Source organism: Nothoprocta perdicaria, unplaced genomic scaffold (assembly GCF_003342845.1).
Source record: "Nothoprocta perdicaria isolate Ctin4 unplaced genomic scaffold, notPer1 scaffold_151, whole genome shotgun sequence".
Taxonomy (NCBI): Eukaryota; Metazoa; Chordata; class Aves; order Tinamiformes; family Tinamidae; genus Nothoprocta; species Nothoprocta perdicaria.
This window is the reverse complement of record NW_020454661.1, coordinates 414,533-438,735: the sequence shown is the minus strand read 5'-3', so window position 1 is coordinate 438,735 and position 24,203 is coordinate 414,533. Positions and strand designations below refer to the sequence as shown.

General features: G+C 46.0%; 1 protein-coding gene across 1 annotated transcript in view; it reads right to left on the bottom strand.

Annotated features, from left to right (window-relative positions):
- The window catches only part of SCGN (secretagogin, EF-hand calcium binding protein), a 28,361-nt gene extending 11,436 nt beyond the window's left edge, over positions 1-16,925 (bottom strand). Inside the window, exons 1-6 of the mRNA XM_026034886.1 lie at positions 16,853-16,925; positions 15,269-15,339; positions 4,602-4,694; positions 4,251-4,340; positions 2,954-3,010; positions 2,297-2,374 (exon numbers count right to left, since the gene is read on the bottom strand). Coding sequence (XP_025890671.1) covers positions 2,297-2,374; positions 2,954-3,010; positions 4,251-4,340; positions 4,602-4,694; positions 15,269-15,339; positions 16,853-16,925 — 462 coding nt within the window. The remainder of the gene's footprint in view (positions 1-2,296; positions 2,375-2,953; positions 3,011-4,250; positions 4,341-4,601; positions 4,695-15,268; positions 15,340-16,852) is intronic.
- Positions 16,926-24,203: the final 7,278 nt, after the last annotated feature.

Genomic DNA, 24,203 nt, shown 5'->3' with positions numbered 1-24,203 from the left:
AAATGATACTTGCTATCTTTTCTCCTTTATCCATATCTCCAGAAAGCTCAAGGATCCACTCACAGTATCAGCAGCTGCTGAGGATGCCTGCAGCTGGCTGCAGAGAGTACAAAGAAGAGATGAGCAAAATTCCTATGAAGACAGATAGGTTTGCAGCTCCTCAACACACGTTTTTTTTCCACCCAAATATTATTACAGTGGCACTTGGAAGCCCACACAGCAAAATTGGGCAATTGTGAGAGACCCTGGAGTTGTGCATGGCAGAAACAGTCTAGTCCTAACTTCTCACTTCAAATAGAGAAAAGTGGGGAGTAAGGCTGTACAGGAAAGAAACGTGAGTAAGGAGCTGGGGCTGCTGATTGTAAGAGAAGAAAAAGTCTATGAAAAAATCTGCAATTAAATCTAAATAAAGAGCTGCATTGGAGCAAAGTAAGTTAGGTCCTATAACCCTTTTTTTCTCCAACAGTGGTGATGGTGGAAAAGAGGAACATCAGGACTCTGCACCTCTGGCAGTCCCTGCTCTTTTAGCGCAGTTTTAATATTAGACCTCAAATGTAAGACTGAGTCTTTCTTCCCTCCTATAGCCTTGTACTGCAACTTTGGATGTGTTTCCATGCATTTAGTTAGGAAAACTATCACATATCTGCTACTATTCATATGCAAATGGATTTAATTTGTCATGAAGTGCAGTATTCAGATATTCCATTTTCTATGAGATATTACAAAGTAAGATCACACAGGTAGGTAACTGCTGAAGAAAATGGAGCCATTGTAATTGCACATCCTACCTTGGCTCTTCAGTTTAGCGCAGTATCACAGTGGGGGGAAAAACTCATCTGCAAAGCATTAATTTGCTAATAGTGGTTACCATCCCTGGTTCTGTTGCACTGCAAAATTTAGCAAAATTTTTTCTTCACAGAGCAGATTTGCATTTCAGGGCATAGATTTCCCCTAACACCAGAAACAATTCTTCCCCAAATCAAATCTTATTCTGTACCACAGAGGCTAAGCTGCCTTCTCAAGGACACAAAACCAATCTGTGGAAAATATGGGAATAGAAGCCAGATCTCTTGGCTATCAGCCCCAGGCTGAATCACTAGACTGCATTTGTTCTCGACTTCACAATTATCTAGCTATATTTGGGGTGGCAGAAACCACTGTTTGTGTAATGGAAGATCTATGGGAAAAGGAAAAAGTTGGATGAAATGAACCGCCTAATGTCTACAAGCTTCAAATTGCTTATTCCTCAACACTTGATCAGAGATTAGCCACTGGGGAAAAAGACCTTAATGGAGCCGTATAAAAGCCATTTGCTACCTGGAAACACTACAGAAAAGATTTTTGTTCTAACTGTAGCTTTTGGGCTGTTTTATTGTTTTCAAGGTCTTTCAGCTGTAAAATAATTTCTGTAGTCTACTATCTTCTCCCTTCACTGACCTATAAATATGAAAAGGTGTATACTTTTCAATAACAGTGCACTTTTCCATTTTGCTCTAAAGGGTCACATTTTTAGTTACAGTTGTATCCTGTCTACATAATGCTGCAGAATATGTGGGCATTTCTTCATTTGCTTACCTACCAAGCTGATTTGTAGGTACAAATATGGTCTTTGTGTGCAGAATCTAGAAAATCCCACTTGAAAATCATGCTGAAAATTGCAATGGTAGGTGCCTCTGTGTGGAAGTCAAATGATACCCTTGATAATCATATCAGAAATAAGCTTTGTGTGTGTGTGTATGTGTGTGTTTAGATTGATAGATATAGTAAGTATAGTAAGAAACTCAAATGACTTATGACAAACTTAACCCAAACATTACATTGCTGGTACCAGGATCACAGCTGTCCTATGGAGGGGAAGAGTTGAAGCCCTCAGACTTTCACCTTTCCACCCTTTCAAGGAAGCAGCAGGGAGCCCACAAAACTGTCTGGGTTATGTGTGTGTTGTGGGGCCAAAGGGTTTGCAAGAAGAGAGGCTGGCTGAGGCTCAATGTATCCTGAAGAAGGACGCTTCTCACCAAGTTAACAGGTTTAGAGCTCAGTTTGCCTTAGCAGAAAGTCAGGCTGTGAGCTCCTAGTAAACAGCTGAGCATAAGGCAAGGCAATCTGAAGCGCTGTTGATTGTGGATGCCCAGTACAGTGCAAATAAATGGTAGGAGCACATGTTGCCTAACAGATCTCTTGGAGAAGGAACACCTTCCAGGAGGGCATCTGCAGCACTGAACACGTAGGTACTGACCCGAAGAGATGTTTTAGGCAGTGCTGTCAGCGGACCAGCAGAGACACTGGCTTTTCTTACCATTGTATCAGTATATTCTTCCAGCTTCACCTCAGCAACCATCCTCTTATGTTGCAAGAAGAGATCTCGCAGGAAATCCTAGAGTGAGGAAAGATTCAGATTTTATTCTTTACGGTAAATTCAAGAAAGAACAGCAAGAAATCAAATTCAAGCTCAGCAGAGTTGTATGCATCTAATTTAACATTGTAATGGGATAATTCCCCCCAAGTTATTAAAGATATCAAGATAAAACTAGTCTTACAGTATTTGCTAACTGATTTTAAGTCAAGAGGGCCTCCATGCAGCAAAACACTTCAGCATCTGCTCACACGTCTGGTAGAGTCTGTCCTGAAATTATACCCTGTGTGGGACTTGAGGGCCTGAGTCTGCAGCCTCGGGTGGCCTGGTTGCATGCAGGCATTTGAGCTGCCTTTTCCAGGCAGGACTCTGCCTCAATGGAACCTCACTTGCAAATGAAACCACTGCTCAAAAGGCTCAGAAAATCTGGAGGATTGGGGTGAGGAAATATGGATAAGGGCATGCAGATCCCATAGGCACTGTGTCCTCTGCTGAGCAACATAGAAATGACATTTATCGACCACAGAAAAGGCCAGCACGTTACTAAAGCCAGTTGAAAGCTGCAGTTCAACCCCAGAGAGACTTTTTTGGACAACTTACTTTGAGCTCGCCAGCCGAAATAAATCCACTGCTATCAGCGTCGTAACTACGCCAGATCTGAATGGGGATACGTTGATAAGACCACATAAGTACTGCAGGCAGACATCCAAAATGTTGATAGACCATAATAAAGCTCCAAATCGGAACTTTCATAATGAGCTGCTATTGCATTAGCCAATACTTAATTAATTGTAGACAAAATAAAATAGTCTTTTCACCTCTGCTTTCTTGAGAGCTTTTGCTCTATTGTGGCTGTTGTACATATGTCACACTGCAAACACACATTTAACACATCCTTTAGAGACATATTTAAGTCACCCTTTACCCAAAAGCAATAAAAATGAGAAACTGACCCACATTTCTTATCTAATTTGCACATGCATTTGCACAACATGGTAATTTTCCTGAGTAAAAGTCAAGTCAGTACACAAGTGGCCATTTAGTTTCCTACACCCCCACAGTGATTGTGAAATAAAAGAGATTCAGTTTTCGAAAGTCAAAGTTTTGAATTTAACAAGTTTGCAGAGAAAAAAAAAAGCTTGTATTTAACAGTGGTTCTTGTGCCCATTCTGCCCACGATGAGTCTCTCAATGTCTCAGAAGTAAATTTATCTACTAGACCAGGATGTCTGCCTGTGTGCCTAGGCTGTAACTGCTGCGATAGAAAAGGCTGAACAAGCAGATATTTGGTGTCTGTGCAGGCAAACTTTGGCAATGGTGCTGAGCTGGAGTTTGCAAACGTCCCAGCAACGATACCAGCACAGGGAGCAGATGGGTGAAACCGCTAGCAAATCAGTGCCTTGGGGCACCCAGGGAGTCTCCAGAGCAAAGGGAACCCCCTGGCTGGCAGTGTTTCCCCCTACCACATTAGTGCAGGGAGATTTTGAGGGTAGTGAGTGGTGAGGAATTGGCCAGTGCTAAGAAAATCCAGTTGCCCTTTTGGTTTCTGCTGGGTGAGGACCTGCAACTTTGGCTGTAGCCCACAGCTGGGCTAGATTAATCAGCAGGTCCTTGTATAACCCCTCATCTCTGGCAGTGGGGCTCACAGGGGGCTGAGGGTGTTTAACCAAAGCCAAATTTATTAAAGTTAAGCAAAGGCATACTTGAGGCACATCCTTTATCTACTTCTAGCCACTATCTTTTTGCTTTATGAGTGAAAATAGTCAAAAAAACCCCAGTCTCTCTCTCAGCTTAAAGAGTATTTTTCTTCTACAATAACCACATATTTTCCATTCAGTAGTCTGCAAGTGCTTGAAATGTATATGCTGGAGCAGCGATGGGTGTGCAGTGGTACCCACCCGCATGAATTCCACGCTGTTGTCCAAAGGAGTTTCCCGTCGGAAAAGCAGCAGAAAGTTCTCGTCGTCCGGCAAGATCATATTTGCAAGCTAAAAAAAAAAAAAAAAAAAGAGACAACTCAGGGAAAATGAAGATAAGGAAAAAAAAAAAAAAAAGAAGCCTGGACAGCTGATACAGGAGATGAAACCTGGGCATGTGGTTTTCATGGGAACAAAACTCAGAGTAGGAGATCTGGATAACATACTCCACCATAGCTAACCTCCTCCCCCGCCAGGCTTTATGTCCCATGCCTCCCTTCTTGTTCTGCCATCTCCACAAAAGAAATTCTGGGAAAGGGAGGCGAGATATACCTCTTGGATTTCCAGGCGTCCATCTGCAGTAATATCGTAGGTGGCCATAAATTGCTCCTTCATCCTCTGAACTTTTTCTTCTGTGATGGAGCTCTGCCATGGAGGGGAACAATACAGACAGAAGGTGCTAAAAAAACACCTGGAGGAAATTCTCTCTCATTTACAGATAACCCTGTGGAAAAATATATCCTATACACACAGCAACTAATGGTTCTGAAAGACCACAGGCTAAGAAAAATTTTTGGAAATAAATCCTGTGTATAGCTTTGTAGCAACTAAACTTTCAAATGGGCCTTGGGAACCCAAGACTCCTTTAGCAACATCTGCTTCTTTAGCCAGTTGTTTCCCCTATGTCGCTGGGACTGGCTTTCCGTCATGCGTGTACTACAACATACTTCTCATCCTGCTCATTTTCATCTTGTTTTATTCAGGAAGACATCTTTATCCTTGAACTGCATCTCTGTAGTTCATTAGATTATCTGCCTAGAGGGCATCTTCAGAGCTAGATTGTTGCTTATTATTATTACCAGTTGACCGTTTCGAGAACTAGCAAGGCTTTGGCGACAAGCCCCATCACTTTTTTGGGGGGGTCAATAACATAGAATTTCAAGCTATTCACACTTCCTTTACATCTGCTCAACCTAATTATGAATTTTTACATAGAGAAGAGTTTTCAGGATTTATCTGCCTATACATTTTGGCAGGTGTTTCTGTGACAAATGAAGTATTGTGGTTAGTTGATTAAACTAACCAGGCATTATTTCCTCTTAGTACTAACCTCTAGGATATCTAGTTTGTCTGGACTAGATAATGAGTGATTTGCCCATGTTGAAGAAAGTCTTCTGCTCAGACAAGCTTCAGCTGGGAAACTCACCTAGATAAACTCTCTAAAATTCTGTGAAGATGAGAACATCCCAGGATTACTATTAAATTGATTACGGATTTCTTTGTTTATCCTTTTCAGGTGAAGTCAGAATGTGGAAGTAACTTTATTTGGCCATGGTATAAAGTTAGTTGCTGTGCATTATCACTTTGTTTAAACTCTTTCCGGCTATATTTTACTTTCAGACTTTCCTCATAACCAATGTGCTTCTACTTGCAGTCTGGGTTATGCCGGCTTGTTTTTCTGTTCAAGAAACCATAACGATGTCTAAAGATACCCTCTACACTGACCAGGACGCGGCTCCATCTCACAATGCTGTGGACAGTTAGCTCTCTCTGTGAAAGGAGGGAAGGCAGAGGGCAACTCAGATTGATTGATTATCTGAACAATCCTGCAGTATTTTTACAGAGAATAAGGTAATCTCCCAACAAAATAAAAGCCCTCCAAAGGTTTTGGCATCTCCATCCCAGATGTGATTAAGAATACTGGTCTAGCAGTGCCTTCTTGGACATTCTCGCCCATTTTCTCCTCTCTTCCCCTACTACTGCAGGCCACGAGCATCCTTTTCTTAATACTGTGACAGCAAATCATAAATTATTTTCTTAAATTCACATAGCGCACAGATCAATGCAGCCTGCTAGGCTGTTCATAAGACAAATAAATATAAATCTCACTACCAAGAAGGAAATACCGTCTATTATCCTGTATATCCACAGAGAGCAATGGATTTGCACATTCTATTGCCCAGTTCTAGCCAGGCCTCAGATTTTTCACCGCCTCTATGTGCCCCTTCAGGCCCTGATTCTGCAAAGCATGAACTGGAGCAGCAATTACATAGATTTGCAGAATGATGCAGAGGGCAAAAGGAGACGAGGGCTTATCACCTCTTAGCAGAACGAGAAGGTTGGGCTGCATGCACCCAGAAACTGCAATGGATGTTGCTTGAGTCAGGGGTATGAAATCACCATGCACAGAAATGAATGTGACTTGTCCCTCTCCAAACTGTCCTGGTCCTGGGCAGACTCGGTAGCTGCCAGGTGGCACCACCAATCTCCAGCTGCTATGGAGCAGGGCTGTGCAGAGCTTTTGCTCTAGGAAGGCTCCACAGCCTACGATGGAGTTGCAGAGAAGCACTAGGATGTCATAGATGAGGTAAAAGAGCTGAGTAATAAAATTTCTGAGCTAGAAGTAGCCTAAGATCATTAAGTAAAGCTATCTCCGCTCCCGCTTTGCCACCAGCATTCCTCACAGGGTTAGATTCAACTGATGCTCTCCAAAGGCCTTCATTTTCTTCTAATCACAGCAGAAGGTACGTACACCTGGATGGGTGAATGGGTGACATGGCTGATCAGTTCTGATGGGACCAGCTGGGCGGCACAGTGGGACCTGCCTGCCGCTCTGGGGCTCCCGAGGACGGGACATTGCAGTGGGAAAGAGCCTGGCCTTGCCGGGAGCACTGCAGCCCCGGACATCTTGTGACAATTCATTAAATTTGGGTGGGAGAGTGGGTGCAGGAAGGGAGGGTTGGGGAGGAGCGAGCCATTAAAAAGGCGCATAGGGTTTTCTTTCACCTCCACATTATAGCTCTTCCTTGTGCTGTTTAAACTGCCTTCACCTTGTGGCTGTGATACACTTCCCATGCATAGGGCAAGCCCACTGATTACTCACTTCAGTAGGCTTGCGGGGCACGCTGGAATTATCCTCCTCCATGCCCAGTAGGGAAGTCATCTCCGAAACTATAATCATAGCTGATATTTGAAAAAATGTGCTGGGAAAAATGTGCTCAGACTAGTCATTTGCTAAGAAAGCTTATTTCTCGACTTTGCGTCAACAACTACTTCATTGAAATTTAGGTGGCAGGAACATTGTAATCTGCATAAAAATAGGACCATCAGACTATGAGATGCATCAAGTAAATATACCCAACATGTGCAATCACAGCCCCAGGGTGTTTGTGTCCAAGAGATTACACTTTAGTGGATATTTCAAGGTGGACACTCTAGTTCTGGGTGTAAATATGGTGTTTATGAAGTACAAAAGCTAACGGCATCTGCTAAAAGCAGACTTTTACCTCCAAGAATAAAAGCAGAGCAAGAGGAACTGCACAAGCTGACTTTTCCAAGACACCAACTCAAGGTAGGTTACTTTCATATGACAGATTTTTATATTACCTCTGATGTATCTTCTCATTTTATGACTGTTAAGCTTCAAAGGTGAACTTTACATTTGCAAAGAAACAACTCAGCTAATGAAAAGAAAGTCAAGCCCAGATCCCAAACAAGTCATGTTTTGTGTGTCAAAAGGCCGAAGCTGCTCACCTTTGTTCCTCCCTTGAAGGAACTGAGGCCGACTCCCTGGTTTCTTTAGACTGTGTTGGCTTATGGTTTTGTCTCTGTACCAGGGCTGCTCTGTCGCAGCAGTGGGACTGTTCCCAGGGACGAATATCAATAGATTCACACTCTAAAAGCCTTGTAGATATAGCAACTAATTACTGCCATGTTAGTGTATTAATCAGACGATTGGTTTTACAGCAGTGTTGGAGGTTTGTGCAGAAAAGATATAGATGTTGCTAAGAGGGACAAAATGGCTTTTAAAGTCTTATACCAAGGGAAGAAGGCAGGGACATGGGAGAGTGGGAAGGAGAGCCTGCCAGACAGGTCTGCACAGGATTAAACCTCATTTACACAGAAAAATGTGGGCTGCTGGAGGGCTGTAGCCACTGGCTGCCCTGGAAAGTTGGTTTTTCTTTCCTTCTCCTGTAATTAACTCACTCTTAAACTAAAGATTGAGACAAATGGGAAAGACTAAGATAAAGATGCTCCAGTTTCAAGTGCCTCAGACTTACACACCATTTATTCAAGTCCTATGGGTTGTAGGAGGAATCACATAAAATGCAGTATTGAGGAAGTCCTGGAAAGCAGCCATGCCAGCAGTAGGACACAAATCCATGTGGCTTGTCCTTATGAGCTGGGAAAGGGGCAAATGGCTTGTCAGAGAGTCAACAGCCTTGGCTCAGCACAGCTGGTTTCATGAGAGCTGGTGATACTTCACTACATGCTGCCCACCTAGAGTAAAACTAGGGCTGCATGAGCACACCCACTTTAAACCACCGTCCCTGGCAAGTGTGCCAATTTCAAAGGTTTGCAAAACATATTGACTGCTTGGGCTAAAATCTTACACCTTAGTTATGTGCTCAATGAAAACTTTCCTCTGGTGCAAGTTCAAGCACATGCTGTTGTCTCCTTTCCCATGGTTTTCTCTATGAGATCCTTTCATAACAAGTAGGTGTGTGGATTTTTTTTTTGCCTGCTGCAAGCATGTCTCTGAGGTTCAGAGGGAGAATTTTATTGAGCAGTAATAGCCTTAATTGACAGAGGACCACATTTTTTCTCCTTAATTACTGCCTCCATAAGGCAGAGACAGCTGTCGAGATGCTCACATCCAGCATCAACTGACATGATGTAATGACTCTTCATTTTCCCACAACAGGCAGGAAAATGTACCCGAACTAAAACCTACCTCCAGTTTACTAAGAGTTGAGCTGAGGAAGAGTGTGGCTATTGGGATAGCAACCCCTTTGCAGATTTCTTTATATGGATTATAAAGCTTAGATGCTTTGGTCTTCATAGGCTAAGTGCTGCATGGTTTCTAAGAGCTGTTGCCCATTCTCACTTTTCCAGCCAAGGAAGAAATCCTTGCTACATACGGCATGAAGGAGGCTGAGTCATTTTTTTCCACATAAAAGCATATAAAATAATGGCTTGACTTTGCTATACATCTCACAGGGTTAAGGGGAAATTTTTGTGGTACACAGTTCTTCCTCAGAGTGTCGCAGGGAAAAACTCCTATACATCAAGTCACCATAACAAATGAATTTTCTGCTTTCTCCTTTGTGTCCAGTCTTTGTCTTTCCTGTTGTGAAAATCCTTTAGAAGTATTTAGCATCACAAAGATAATCTGGATTCTAATACTGTTTGTAAGAATGCAAAGAGCATGTTCACATTCTTTAATCTGCATGGCATTTAATTTCTTTGTCATGGTTGGTTACAACTCTTTGAAAAATGGCTGTAATCTGCCTTTGCTAACCCATTCATTTTGTATTTCTGCACGCTTTCCCCATGCTTTCTCATTAATTTTTTCCTCCTTAAGGGATCCATGCCATGCCCAGCAGCAATTTGCCTTCATGAAAATAGAACCATGCTTCGTCTGGATAAAAAAAGTACCCAAACCTGTGAAGCAATGCAGGGTTCTTACTACTTCATGAAAAGGGAAATCCTAATTATTTTTTGCTCGTCAAAACAGTCTTGTCATAAACTGTTTTTTTTTTTTCTTTTTGTTCTGAATTTTGGAATCAATTACCTACATATGTATTTAAGAATGTCTAAAGAACAAGAAGAAATTAAATGTAAGTGATGTTATAGCCTGTTTCCTGAAAAAAAAAAAAGAGGCTTATCTGAAAAGGCTATTTCAAACACATGTTTCTACTAGCAACATTTCAGCCAAATTTGATAAAAGGGCAAAGGGTCGCAGAGATATCAAGTTCCTACAGGATCGGGGAAAACACATGGTGTCTGCCAAAAATGCTAGTTGGAAAGCCAACTTGATAATTACTACCGTGCCAAAAGCCACATAGTACAGCAAGGAGGATGGCAAAGAGCAGATGAGAGCTCAGTAACTTGCACTTTGACCTTAACAAGAAGAACCTTTTTTTTTTCCTTACTTAAAACCTGTAGCACTAAAAAGAAATGGCATTGGGGATTTCATTTAACCCATGGAGCTGTACAGCACACCACTCTGCTTAATGTAACATGTGATTTCACCCTGCAGCTACTGAGCCAACTTCTCTAGGCCAATGTTGATTATTTAACTGCAGTGCTATCATTTGAGAATTTGGCCCTAAGTTTCGGTAAAGATTTATTATAGTCCTGGCATGCTACAAAATATGAGCACTTAGACTGTCATCTCTTTTTCCCTTCTCTTTTCGCTCTCCTCAGCACATATGTGTGAAATGTTTTTGCACAGAGAAGACTTAAGCGTCAAACTGACCTTGTTACAGGCTTCCATGTGCTATCATGGTTTTGTGCTTAGATTTTGGACAGATTCTTCCTCCTGTCCTTTTCCCTAGGCTGAAAGATTTTTGGCCTGCCTTGCCTGCCTTGTGGTATGGAAAATATCCTTTTTTTTTTTTTTTTTTTTCCCTCCACAGGTGTGCTGAATGCCCCCAGGTGCTTACAAGTCCTGCAGGAACTGTTTCATGCAGGAACAGGAAAAGGAATAGGTCAAAACTATGAAGGCTGACAAAGCCAGGTCTGAGAAACAGACGTATTTGAACAATAATCAGATTTACCTCAGGGTTTGGATATCTGGTTTAGCTGGGAGGATGATGCAAGCTGAACGTTTTCTGCTACAGGTCTTCCCAGTGTCTCGTCCTAGAGACCTGCTGGTCACCAGAGGCCTGGTCTGACCCCAGGTCTCTTGGGGTAGAAAGATAGAGGGTTGTGATAGACAGACATGGGAAGTCTGCTTTGGATGACTTTGTGAATGGACTGGCTGGTGTTTTGAACCTTGAGTGAATATATTGCTGATATTACTGCCTGATCACTAAGTTAAATATCTGGTTTAGATGGAGACAGGATTGTGCAAGGCAAGAATGAAATTCTGGGGGACAGCAAGTGTAGCTGGAGGCTGCTCATCTTTTCTGAAAGTGAGAAGTGAGGGCAAAATTGTGGTGGCCACAAGGGGTAATGGGTACAAGCTGAACCACAGGAGGTTCTATCTCCAGGTGAAGAGGAACTTAACTGTGAGGGTGACAGAGCCCTGGCACAGGCTGCCCAGGGAGGCTGTGGAGTCTGCTTCTCTGGAGGTCTTCAAAATCCGCCTGGATGCCGCCCTGTGCCCCGTGCTCTGAGTGTGACTGCTTGAGCAGGAAGGTTGGACTAGATGATCTCTAGAGGTCCCCTCCAACCTTTAAGATTCTGTGATTCTGTGAAAACCTTCATAGCTGTTCTGAGTGAGCCCTGAAGGACACGAGTCCTTTCCAGGCATAACTATTAGGATGGTTTGGGGGTCAGGGGAATTATAACAAGGCTAATACCTGTCTTACCTGAATACATTTTCAAATGTAACCACACAGGGCATCTTGCATGTAGGTAAGAGCAATCAGCTTTTATCTGAAAGGTTTTCTGTTCCTAAATCTCTGATCTTAATGAAATCCCTTTCTGTAAAGAACCCTGCAAACATAATAGTAATATACTTTGCTTTGTATCTCTCCAGATATCTTTGATTTCACAGAATGTTTTAGGAAAATATGAATCCAAAATATACAGTCATTTACATTTACTTTTTCTTGCGTAATTATTACAAGAATTAACATAAAGCTTTTTTAAAACTAGAGCAAGGATCAAGGAGTTGCTATATGATCCCTGTACAGAAATAAAGATGTACAGTGATGTAAGAGAGAAAAGTAGGGGTTACCTTTGCTGTTCCCATAAATTAAATTCATTATTGTTGAAAATGTCTTTTTGATAGATTTTCCCTAGAAAAGCCCTAATATAACAGCTTTTGGAAATGAATGATGGAAATGATAGATGTCTGCAGTGTAAGAGGAAAAGGGTTGTGGAGAAGTGGGAGAACAGAGCACAGACAGCACCGCTGTAGCCGAGTGGTCACTGTCCACAAGCTGGCAGCTAACGTGGTTGGAGAGAAGCCAGGGGAGTAATGAGGGCCATGAGTAACGACGGGCTCACAGGCTGGTGCTGGTTCTGGGCTGTATTATCCCCAATTCTGCCTCATAACCCCAAAACAAAACAGATCACTTTGCATTAGCTCTTGAGGGAAAGTTTAAAAGAACTTCTAGTCCCTCAGTGTCATAGACAGAGCATATTTTGCTGAAGCCTTGTGAACATGTAATGCACATCTGGAAACTGAAGACCTTTTCTTAAAACCGCCCACGATTTTAAGGGAGGAAAAGGAAGATTGCACCAGCTGGCATTCAGTTCGGCTTATGAGGCATGATTTGGGTCTACCTCTGATTCAGAGTTTCCCTCCCACATTTCCCAGTAAAAGAGGCTGAATTAACCACCATGGGTGAATGGTATTTCAAGTTTCTTTCCTTGTCCAGCCCTATCACAGAGAGATCTCATCCCCAGATTCCTGGAGAGCACCGTTTTGCATTGTTTTCCCAGCTGCTCAGATCCCCTGGCATTTAATGTCAGCTGAGGGTGCAGCGGAGGAGCTGGGAAGAAAAACAGAGCTGAAGACTATAGTGGTCATTAAGGGAAAATAACAGCTTAGAGAGCGCAGGCTGCAAAAATATAATTATGAAACTGCTTGCTATTCAAGCACAGACAACTTTCAGAGCTGATAACATTATTTATCACTTGTATAGCACTTGAGACATAGTTACTAATTAATTCTTGCAACACATCTGGAAGTTATGTCAGTGTTTATTACTGTCTCTCCCTTTTACTGTGCATGGAAACAGAGAGTTTAAGAGTGCAGAGAGAGGATGAATGTCAAAGCTACCATTAAAATATAGAGCTGCTCTTTGCTCATATCACTAATGTCATTACCTTTCCCGGTGGTAGTGAAAAACAGCACGGTTTATCCCTCACACAACAACAAGCACAAGTCTATAAAAAATAAAGCACATGACAAGGAGAAAAATCACTGTTACCAGCCCATGCTCATTGTAGAAAGGTATCAGAGACCTTGATGTTATCTAGCGCTACAGGTGAGCCTTGTACCTGAAGGACAGGCAAGAAGCAGCCCAGGTGCTGAGCTGGTCGCCCCTGAAGGACAGGATCTGTGCTCAGTCTCAGGGCACTCTGCTCACCCTCATTTTTGTGCCTCAGTGGGATTCACAGCTGCAAGGCAACCAACCATCGGGGCTGGCTGCTCTGCCCAAGGGCCACGGGACCATCTCATCCCTAAACAACAGTAAGGGTTGTGAGCACCCAGGCGGGAGCTCCAAGGGGAGCAAGATAAGGCAGGTCCTGCTGCTCAAGAGCAGGCCTGAGCACCTGTAGAAATCAGCAAACATGTCCTTCCAGGATGAGTCTAGGTCTGCTCCATAAGAGTGATCTTCACAGAATGGTTGAGGTTGGAAGGAGCCTCTAGAGATCATCTAGTCCAACCCCCTGCTCCAGCAGGGACACCCAGAGCACGGGGCACAGGGCGGCATCCAGGCGGGTTTGGAAGATCTCCAGAGAAGGAGACTCCACAACCTCCCTGGGCAGCCTGTGCCAGGGCTCTGTCACCCTCACAGGAAAGAAGTTCTTCCTCACATGGAGATGGAAATGCCTGTTCTTAGTTCCACTTGTGTTACTCTCCTCTTATTGATGAAGACTAGATAGTGGAAATGAGTGAGATGAATGCTAGTTGAGTGTGCTGGTTTAAACCACATAATTTGAGTGGTGCTTTTTGGCAAGCAAACTGTTTGCTGTTGACTCCTCAAAGCAGAATGGTTCAGTACCAGAGCACTGTAATTCTGCATGTGCCCAACACTGCATAATAAAGTTTATGTTGACCTCAGCAAGCCTACAAATATTGCTGTAAAACACCATTCTGCAGCTCAGACAGTGTGGTGTGCTGCTTCCAAGATGCTCCTCTGAGGGAAGTGCAAGCTGGGGGGCAGCGAAGGGGCTGCCAAAGGCTCCTCCTGAGAGCTGACCCTAAGGAGGCTGCGCGCTGCTCCATGAGCTGTGTGTTATCTAACAAACTAAACTTTGATGTTATCACTAATTGTGGCAGCTCTAGAGAGAAGTGCTTGGAGGTCCTTGGCTACAATGAGCTGCTACGGTGCTGAGCTCTGGTTGCATACAGTATGATATGACCTCGCCTGAAATATTTGAATTTGCAGTCAGTCAGTTCACTTGGGGGTGCTTTGCATGGGTGTTCCAAGACCACGAGACTAGTAGCTCTTTTTTTTTTTTTTTGCAAGGCAAATGATCCCCAGCTTTTCAATTTCTCTTCAAATTGGATTTTCTATGTCCCTAACAATTCTTAGTGCTTTGAATCTTTGGTTTATTTTTTTAAATCTGCTTACTTGTTCATCTATCTAGCTGTGTTCCAGAAAGACTTTTTTTGCAGAAATTGCCAAGATTTCAACCAAAAATTACTCGTACATTAAACAAAAACTTGCTTGACAAGTGACTCACAGCATCTTTCCTAGTACAGCTCCAAGGATCCAGAGGATCCTAATTGGTCTGTAAGCATAATTCTTGTTTTACTCTTGATATCTAGGAAATTGTTTGACATTATTATTAGGTACCTTTCCCCTTTTTGTTAATTACCTTTTGCTTAATGGAATTGTTTTCTTTCTGTTGTTTCATGAGCACTATTTAATGTTAAGGAATTAATATTTGTTAAAAACTGACCCTGAAATAAAGCTATCACAGTGGCAAAACTAATCAGCACTTGTTTGAACAAAACATAAGAGCTGTGCTGTGCACTGCCCTGCCCAACTGCGCATCAAGGCTTTGCTTTGTGGTTATATTCATTGGCACTAAATAATTTCCCTATAGGTTTTCAGACAGCATCTTTAGCTTATATGAGCTACAGTCTCACAGCAATAACATACAGTGGACTGAAAGTAAATGGTCAGACTTCTAATGCTATCACATTTCTTATTTACCTTAAAAGCCACCTTGTTGCTAAGAGGAAAGCTCTTGGCCCTGGGCATTGCTAAGGAAGCCAGCAATCAGGGAGCAGTAAATACCAATAATGTCTAAACATAATGATCTTTTTATTGGCGGTTAATGTACAACTCCAGCCCAGTACTTACTTCTGGTCCCAATTTCTCCAGGAGATGATGAAAAAAATTGTCAAGCTCCTTCCCTTCTATGTAACCATTATCTAAATGCAAATGAGAAGTGTTAATGACCAAGTGTTACTGGTTGAGCCCTGGTGACCGCAAGCCCTGTGGTGGCCCGGGCCCTGGTGGGACACATGATGGGGTGTTGGCCGGCAGCACCACCGCTCAGGTAGCTCTGCACCCAGTTCAGTCGGTCACGTCTACCCAAGCAGGGCACACCTCTCTGTGGGCTCCCTGGGGAGTTATCCTTGTAGAAAACTTTTCAGGAAATAAAATACAGCAAAGGGGGATTACAAGGGGCAGCAGGAGGCAGAATGGGGAGGTGATGAGCAGGGCCAAAGCTCTAGGGCCAAAAGGAGGTGCTTTCAGCCACGCTTTTGGGGCCTGGGGCAGGGAGGATGGTGGTGAGGAGAGGGGCACCCAGGACACCTGCTGTGACCCCACTGGGGGCAAAGCATGAACATGTAGTGAGTGGATGCCCCACACAGGCACCCCTCCACGTGGGCGTCCCCCCAACCTGCCCCTTATGGGCGCTGCCATTGGGCCCCACACCAACAGCCACGCTCACAGGCACCTCATGAGTACCCACCTGCATGAGGTGTCTTCCCATGTGGCACCTCCAGCCACGGCAGCCCCACATCTGTAGTTAGCCCCCCGCAACGTAACACCCACACGTACAGGCACCCTTCTGCACCGCTTACAGTGGCGTCCACCCCCAAATATACCTGTAAAGGTTCCCCATCCATGCTCATCCACACAGTTATCCCTATGGGTATCCACTCTCATGAGTGGATGGCCCAGTCTCGTGGGCATCCTCTTGGGTTCCTCAGTCGATACCCATCCCCATAGGCATCCCAAACGGCATGCAACCAACCCTATGGGCACCACAACAAGTGACTACATCCATGAGTACCCCAAGAGGCACCTCTATGGGTACTTCAGTGGGTACCCATCCCCCTAGTCATCCCAACAGGCATGCAATCATATGGGTAACCCTATAGATTCCCCCATTGGCAGCAGGACAGGTGCCCACATCCACGAATACTCCCACAAGCACCCTCCTACATGGGCACCTCGGTGGATACCCATCCCCATAGCCATCCCAACCAGTATGCACCCATATGGGTAGCCCTATGGGCACCCAGCCCTACAGGCACCACAACAGGTGCCCACACCCATGACAACTCCTGTGGGGCAACCCCATGGGTACCCATTCCCATTAACATCCCAACCAACATGCACCTAATACGGGTACCCCTGCGGGCATCCAGCCCTACAGTCATCACAACGGATGCCCACACCCGTGAAAACCCCTATAGGGTAACCCCATGGATACTCATCCCCATAGCCGGGGTGCCCACACCCATGAGTACTACACAGACACCCTCCCACACGGCACCCCAACAGGTAGCTCAGTGGGTACCCATCTCTGTAGCCATCCCAGTCAGCGCGCACCCATATGGGTACCCCCACGGGTCCCCCACGGGCACCGTGCCGCATGGACCCCCCGTCCCCTCCTCCCCGCACAGCCCCGCGGCGCCCAGCCCCACTTGCCGTCGAGGTCGCAGCGCCTCCAGGCGCCCAGGAAGGCGGCGGCGTCGGGGCGCCCCGCGGCGCCGCTCTCCATGGTGCTGCCCGGCCCGGTGCGGCCCGGCCCGGCCCCGCGGCGCCTCTGCCCGCGGCCCGGCCCCGGGCCCGGCTTTGAGCGCGGCGGCCCCGCCCCGGGGGCGGCCCCGGGACCCCCGGCCCTCCCCGGCCCGACCCGCCGCGCGGCAAGGCGCGGGAGCAACCGCGGCGAGCCGGGGCCGGCTCCCATGAGCGGGAAAAGGGGGAATTCAGCGCGGTAAGAACCCCTGAGGCGCTGCGGAAATGCGCTACCTCCTCCTCGACTGATGAGCACGAGGTAACAACACGGGGCAGGGAGATCCCTCTTCTCTTGCTCCAGTAAGGGTCACCATGGTTTCTCCCTGAGGTACAACCATCTACAAGAGGAAGCACCTAGGAACCTTAATCCTGCTGCCCGCGGGATACCAATGAAAGAGGAACCTCGGGGTTTAGGGGTCTCGCTGCTGAGGGAGAGGGTCTCACTCACACTGCTCCTGCTCCGGATTACAGAGGAGCTGCATGTCGCTTGCACGGCTGCAGGGATTGTCCATCCATGGGAGAGAGCAGGGTGCTGCTGTTGTAGCTTCACCTGGGCTTCCAGAGCGCTTGCCGATGGCGTGACGAGGATGTCAACGCCCTTGTATTACCCTTATAACTTAGTTATTTCACAGAGATAACAGATACTGGACCGAAAATAAATGTTTGGACTTCTAATGTTAGCACATTTAACAAAGTTATAACTTTGCCTTATGTTACCCTTATAACTTGGCCAGTTGTTTCAAAATATGTTCTGTCTGGAGGACAGTGACCGGGAATGAGCCACCAAGCCCCAGTGCCACAGTGGCGAGGGCCTTCCCCAACACCAGATACCTATAAATTAGGGCAGAAACCCACTGTGTGGGTCTGCAGGATATTGGGATCTGGGAGGACTTGTCCCTCCAGCCCTCTCCTATCCTGCGCTTGGCTTAGCAGCAGAACTGCTAGTGGCCACATGGGGTTAAATAAAACAGCACACAGCAAGTTTTAGGCCTTGAGCACTGAAGTTTTTCAGCAACCAAGTGTTTTTCAGGGTGCAGGACTTTGGGAGAGTGTATTGGCTTGGGGATGGGTTGCCCTTGCTCTTAGAGCAGCCAAATGAATATATCTGCTGTGCGTACAGCTCATGTGACAAAGTCAGATATTGTTCTGCCTTATTTTCTTAAAGGGATAAATAAGAATTAATGCAATTTGCTAACTAAGAAAGAAGGAAAGCTTTGGATTAAAAGCCTTTTCCTCCTACGGTAGAAAATGCTCCTGTTCTGGCTTTGCACTATGAAATAGTGCTATAGTGCTAGAAGCAGAGGATTTCAAATTCAAATTCAAATTCAAATTTTATCTTTATAGTATCATATATTTCTAGAGAAACATATTTTGAAAAATCCTTTTTTTTTTTTAAGTGCAAAAATAGCTATAAAGTAATAATATTGAACAGGATGTATATTTTGCACTAAGCCTTTATGATGGCAGATCATTAGATTAGATGTTTATCTTCCTATTTTTTCAAAGGAAAAGAAATGTCTTATTGTGTTTTACCTGAATCCGATTTTTTAAAAGTGTAAAAAGAGGTATTTGCCAGGAAATGGGTTTTCTTTGCGATTTATGATGCTCCTAAGAAACACATCATCAATAGTGTCAAATAAAAAAATTTGAGATCTAGTTAAGTAAGGTTCTCTAGGAGGACGAAAAGAACAAAATATCCATGGCACCTCTGTGCTCCAGGTCCTTATCAAAGTTCTCTTGTCTTCGTCCGAGCAAGTCTTGGCCCTTCAAGATGGGCATCCTGGCCTGGGATTCCTGTCCTTCTCCAGACACTTTGTTGAGAACATGTGATATTCTCCTGTCATGAGAATCCCCACAGGGAAACTCTTGTCTGCAAGAAGTGCCATGAGTAGACTCTGGCTTCAGTGGGGTTTGGGTGCTTCGGCACATGCCTTGCTGCTGGCAGCCCTTCATGGCCACCTCAAGAGCCTGCCGAGGGCCTGGGGGCACAGGCAAGGCCTTAGTTTCTGCCCACCCCAATAGCGAAGGCTAAATAATTATATTTTCATGCTAAAGTAATGAGCAACGTAAGCAACATGTGGTCTAAACATGGGCTCAAGTAGCTTGAGGAAGGCATTAATGAAGGGCCTGCAGGTGGCCTAACAGTCACACACTCAGACCAGCGGCTGCTCTGCGTGTGGGAAGACAAGCAGCCTTCAATGCCCTCGTTCTTCGGGCCTGACCCTGAATCTTCATTTCCCAGTCACAAGTTTCCATGACAAGAACTGGAGACAGACCCGTCGCCTGGCTGTGGGGCATGACGTTGCCCCTCGCCCTGCCAGGAAAGGAGGCCCAGGCATCGCCGGGGCCCATTATGGACAGCAGGAGCTTCCCCCTCGGGCGGCTTCAGTGCAGGAGCCGTGAGGCGGCGGAGGGGCCGCGTGGGCCGCAGCCTGGCAAGGGGCCGCGAGCAGCGCGGGGAGCCAGCGCCCGGGGAGCAGAGGGAGGAGGCTGCAAGGGGAACAAAGCCGGAATAACAGAGTGGATGACTTGCCCTGACATTAGCTCTGCAGCCAACTAGGAGACAGTTCGCTGCTGGAGAAGAGAAACCCACACTTATTCTTTTTTCCTTTTCAGATTCATCCTCAGATGGAGACAAGCTGCTTATTAGCTGCAGATCTCAAACTCCCCTCTATGAACGCTCGTCCTCTCCCTCCTTCCCTCTCGCCGTCCCTGGCAAGTCTCCCCATGTCACAGTGCTTGAACCTCCCTGTGCTCCCGGAGCAGAGTGGCCGTGTCCAGCTATTCTCGGGGCCCTTGAGGGTGGTCAGTTCGAACCTGGCATCAATGGCAGGACCCACCAGCCCACCTCAGATCCCAGCACAGCTGGGTTTTAGCAGGTCCCTACGTAAGAGGCTCCAGCTCCCCACGCTGGTCCCTGCTCTAGACTGCTGGGGAGGACCCTGGTGCAAGTTCTGTGGAAGCGGCCACCCCCTCCTCGCCTGGATGCATTGGGGAATTGGGACTTTAAAAGCAGAACAAAACCCAAGAAGCTGTTTCCTAAAGAGAAACCTGCCAGGCACGGGTTCAGCCTGTCCACGTCCATCTCTGGGGTCTCCTCACTGCCGTGGGGCAGAGCCGGGGGCTGCTGGCCTCAGCGCAGCCTGTGCAGGGAACGGCTGCAGGCTGCGTATGGCTGAGGCCATGCGCCGCTCCCGTCAGACAGGATTTAATGCTGCCCGAAAGAGCAGATGCTGCCGGCCATGCCTGCGGCTCTCCCACACCCACTGCCAGGCCCTTCCTGCTAAGCAGATGGAAAGGGAAATAGACACTGCTGGACCAGTGTTTCTGGGCAGAGATTACAGAGCTAACTTACTCCTCCATTCAGCTAAAACTAATTGGATTTGCCTCGATAGCAGCCCCTCTCTGTTCTTCTCTGGCCAGTCTCAATCTAATTAAGATGGTCATCCTTGCATCTTTCTGCATTCAACTTACTGGAAAAACAAGGGAGAAAAAGACAACAGGTTGTTTGTGGCTGGAGTTATCATCAGTCACTAACACAGCACAGCACAAGAGCATCTGTGAAGACACTAGAATGAACCACAGGGGCTCATCTCTGCTCTCCCAGAAGCAGCCGAAGGCGAGGCTGCAGGCACCACACTGGAGACCAAGGCATCGGGGGAGTCTCCCACCCGTTTGTGTGGCTCCCAGTGCTGGGTGATGGGCTTTCCTTGGGGTCACCTCCTCTCTTGGGAATCCCTGACTGTTTTGCCATGCTGGTAGCTCCCCTCTAGATTTAACTGACCCAAGCCTGTCCCTGTGTTAGTCCTCATGGGAACACTGTGGAGCCCAGGCTTAGTGGGAGTAGGAGCTCTGGTGGAGCCTGTTACGGAGACTCACTTGTCCTGGTGTTGGTGAGAGGCTTCAGAGGGGAGGAAGAGACATGAAGGGAAAACACAGGATTGCAGACGAGTATGTGCTAGGAGTGAGCAGGAAACCCACGAATGTGCCTAGCAGGGCTCCACAGAGTCTGATAAATCAGGGACTGGAAGGGGGAGATAAGCCTAAGGCAGCAGCTTGCTATCATTACCAGGACACAAGTGAAGGTTTATGCAACAGATGGAGGGTGCTTGATTATCTGATGGAAAGTTTGTAATCCTTGAGGTGATGGCTGGCCTCAGAGACGCTTGCTGGCAGTGTCATGCAGGCATCTCAAGGAGCCTGGGAGGCTTTTAAAGGGGTCTGTTTGAGCACCGAGAGGGCAGTATGGCTATGGCCAAACCCTGGCATGCAGCCACAGAAATAAAATCTGTGCAAAGAAGCAAGAGCTGACAGCACTTGAAGGAAATAATCTGGAGAACTGTTTTTGGCCACATCCAACATTTAAAGCAAAGAGAAAGTTGTTTCCTGCAATTATATCGGATTTCCATTCATCCCATTTACAGATTCTTCCCTAAGATTGGCAAAGACAGCTCTACTTTTCAAACCCATTAAAGCAGTCTGCAGAAATATGGTATTAAATGATAACCCTTCTTCCCCACTCACCTGGGCTAGGCACCCTCCAGGCTGAGTGTAGAAGGGAGGAAGAGCATCACCATTTAAATCCTCCCTTTGGATTTAAACAAAGCCGAGGAAAAGCTTCAGCGCAGGAGCTCAGTCCACACCTGCATTAGCACCCTTGTGCATAGGAAAAACACAAAGCAATCTCTAACAGACACAAGAAAAAAGCATTTTAATGGGAGGAGAGCTTTTCTGGTATTTTCTTAGATAATATTTCTCAGTAGCTGCTTTCTGTGCGGTAGAATAATTGTCCCCACATTAATCAAATAATAAGCACCACCACTTCCAGTGGCAGCGAGAGCTAGTGATGACATTCAGTTAAGTGCAGTGGGCCACACTGAATACAAAATTGGTGACTAATGGGCCACATTAATTCCTGAATCATCGCAGTTTGGCTTCCTGGCTCTGCCTGTTCAAGGTGGGGATTTAAAATGGTTGCTGCTCTCCTCTTTAAAAGCAGATATTTACTGTTGTTACTGCACATCAGGGGATACTTTAAAACACTCAAAATCTATCATCCAGACATTAAACTATGTTAGTAGCGAGTGGGAAATAGGTCATAAAGACATGGTGTGGAGCTGTTGGAGTTCACGCTTGAAGCTGGCAGACAGCCACAGCCATTTCCGATCTGTTTAAGACGGGAAGGGGCTCCTGTGAGCATGTCACCCATTAAATTCTCCAGTGGCAACACATGGAAAAGATTTACGAGTGGAAAAGGTCAGGGCAGCGCTCGCACAGGGCTTCGTGAGCCTTTTACCAAGGCTGGGCCAGCCTGGTGCAGCTAGAGCTGCCAGTGCTAAGACCCTCTCGGGGCCATCATTTCTATGGACCTGCTGGTTTATCTCTCCACACCGAGTCACCATGGAGATTCTTACCTGCCTCCACTCCTGCTTCCTCTCCACCAGCAAATACAGATGTCACCTCTGTGCTTCTAGGTCACCCCCCCATTAATTTGGGGCAGTCCCTCCTTTGAACTCCCTTCTTTGTGTCCTTGAGAGCACTCAGCTCCCACCCCTTTGGTTTCCCCTCTATGTTGCCCAACGTCCCAGGACCACAGAGAGCTATTAGCTTGGCTTCAGTCATCCTGCCCACAAACTTATGGGTGCCCAGAGATGCCCAGTCCCTGAGCTGTCACCTCACAAGTCACATTTCAGCTGCCACAGGACCTGTCAGCACCTCAAGATGGTGCATGCAATCTAGACATGCCATGTGTTTGTATGGGCGCTGTCTGGACTGAGACGAGTAGATGCTCAGGGACTGGCTGACCTTGTCCTCCTAATCCCAGCTGGAGTCTCTGAGCCCTTTTTGGCTCAGCAGGCAGTGCAGCTTTGAGCTGACACTCCTGGTTGAGGGACAGGATGAGGTGGGCTGCAGCAGTGCTGACATGGGTGATGAGCCCTGCTCTACACCACATCCCAGTGCCTCCTGCTCCAACGCTCCTCCTGCGGCTGCTGGGGCAGCAGAAACTCTCCAAGGTACCACAGTGTGGAAAATGGAGCGTCTCAGGTACTCAAAAATGCTGTGAGTGCTGTGTGAAATAGGCAAATAATACCTACTTTTCTCTGGAGTTACCACTCTGGACCTTTCTGTCCAACATCCATGGGGCTACCTAGGAGTTCTGCTTTCAATAGAGCAATAAAAACATGTCCCCAGTGAGTAGGCCATCTTTTCCCCTGCCTTCCCAGGGCAGTCTGGAAACTGGGGTCTCAGCAGCTGTGACCCCCAGCTCCCCCTTGCCTGGGAGACAATTACAAAGGCTAGTGATTCTCCAGGGGCTGTAAGAGGGTTATTGCCCCTGTGGACAAATCACGTCCATACAGGAAGAGCAGAACTGTCTCAGCAAAGGCTCTGTGTAAAGGTCCAGCAGGTCTGAGGCCACTTGTGCAAAGAAGGTTAAGCTGAAGGTTAAGGTTAAGCTGAAGGTTAAGCTGAAGGTTAAGCTTGAAGGTCGCCCTCCAAGGATGGATAGGAAACAGGATGGACACCCATGCCTGTCCATGTCTGGAGCCAGGGATCTGGACCAGATATCTACCCTTTGTCCCAAGTGAGCTCTCACAAGGAAGTCATTAGTGTGAGGTACCAGAGTGGTAACAACAGCCTGATATTTGATAAACAGCAGTAGCAGGTCATTTGACTTATAGGTATCTCAGCATTTTTCACCCGAGCCAGAAGTCGTAACAAGGTCAGGACAATTGCTGTTGGGAGAGGGTTGCTGATGCAGTCAGTCCCTGGTGGGACTTGGTCTTATGTAACCACAGTGCAAAATGTAAATTAACACATGTTTTTGCTTTATATTAAGGTTTCTTTGCTGAAGATCACAAAGGAAGGGGTTAATGAAGGGATCTTCTCTCACTAATTCTATGAAAATGATGTACATGTGTTCTCTTCAACGGGAATGGGCTTTTTAATACAATCATCAAAAGTTACTTTTTTTTATCTTACCTGTATCCTTTGTCTATGCGACACAATTGCATCATTCAGAAGCAGACACTGACAGCCCAGAAATAGAACCAGAGCTAAAAGCAGACTAGTGTTTCAGTTGTAAAATCATTTTTATTGTTACAAATATACGTATGAATAAAATCCCTTCAACCTGTAACATAGGTGGGCATCTGTGAAATTTGCACTCCCTCCCCCAAAAGCAGAAATGTTTTTACAGATGTCAAACTATTTTTCTTGTAGAATTGCACATTGAAAGGAAGCTAATATGCAGACAGAACTG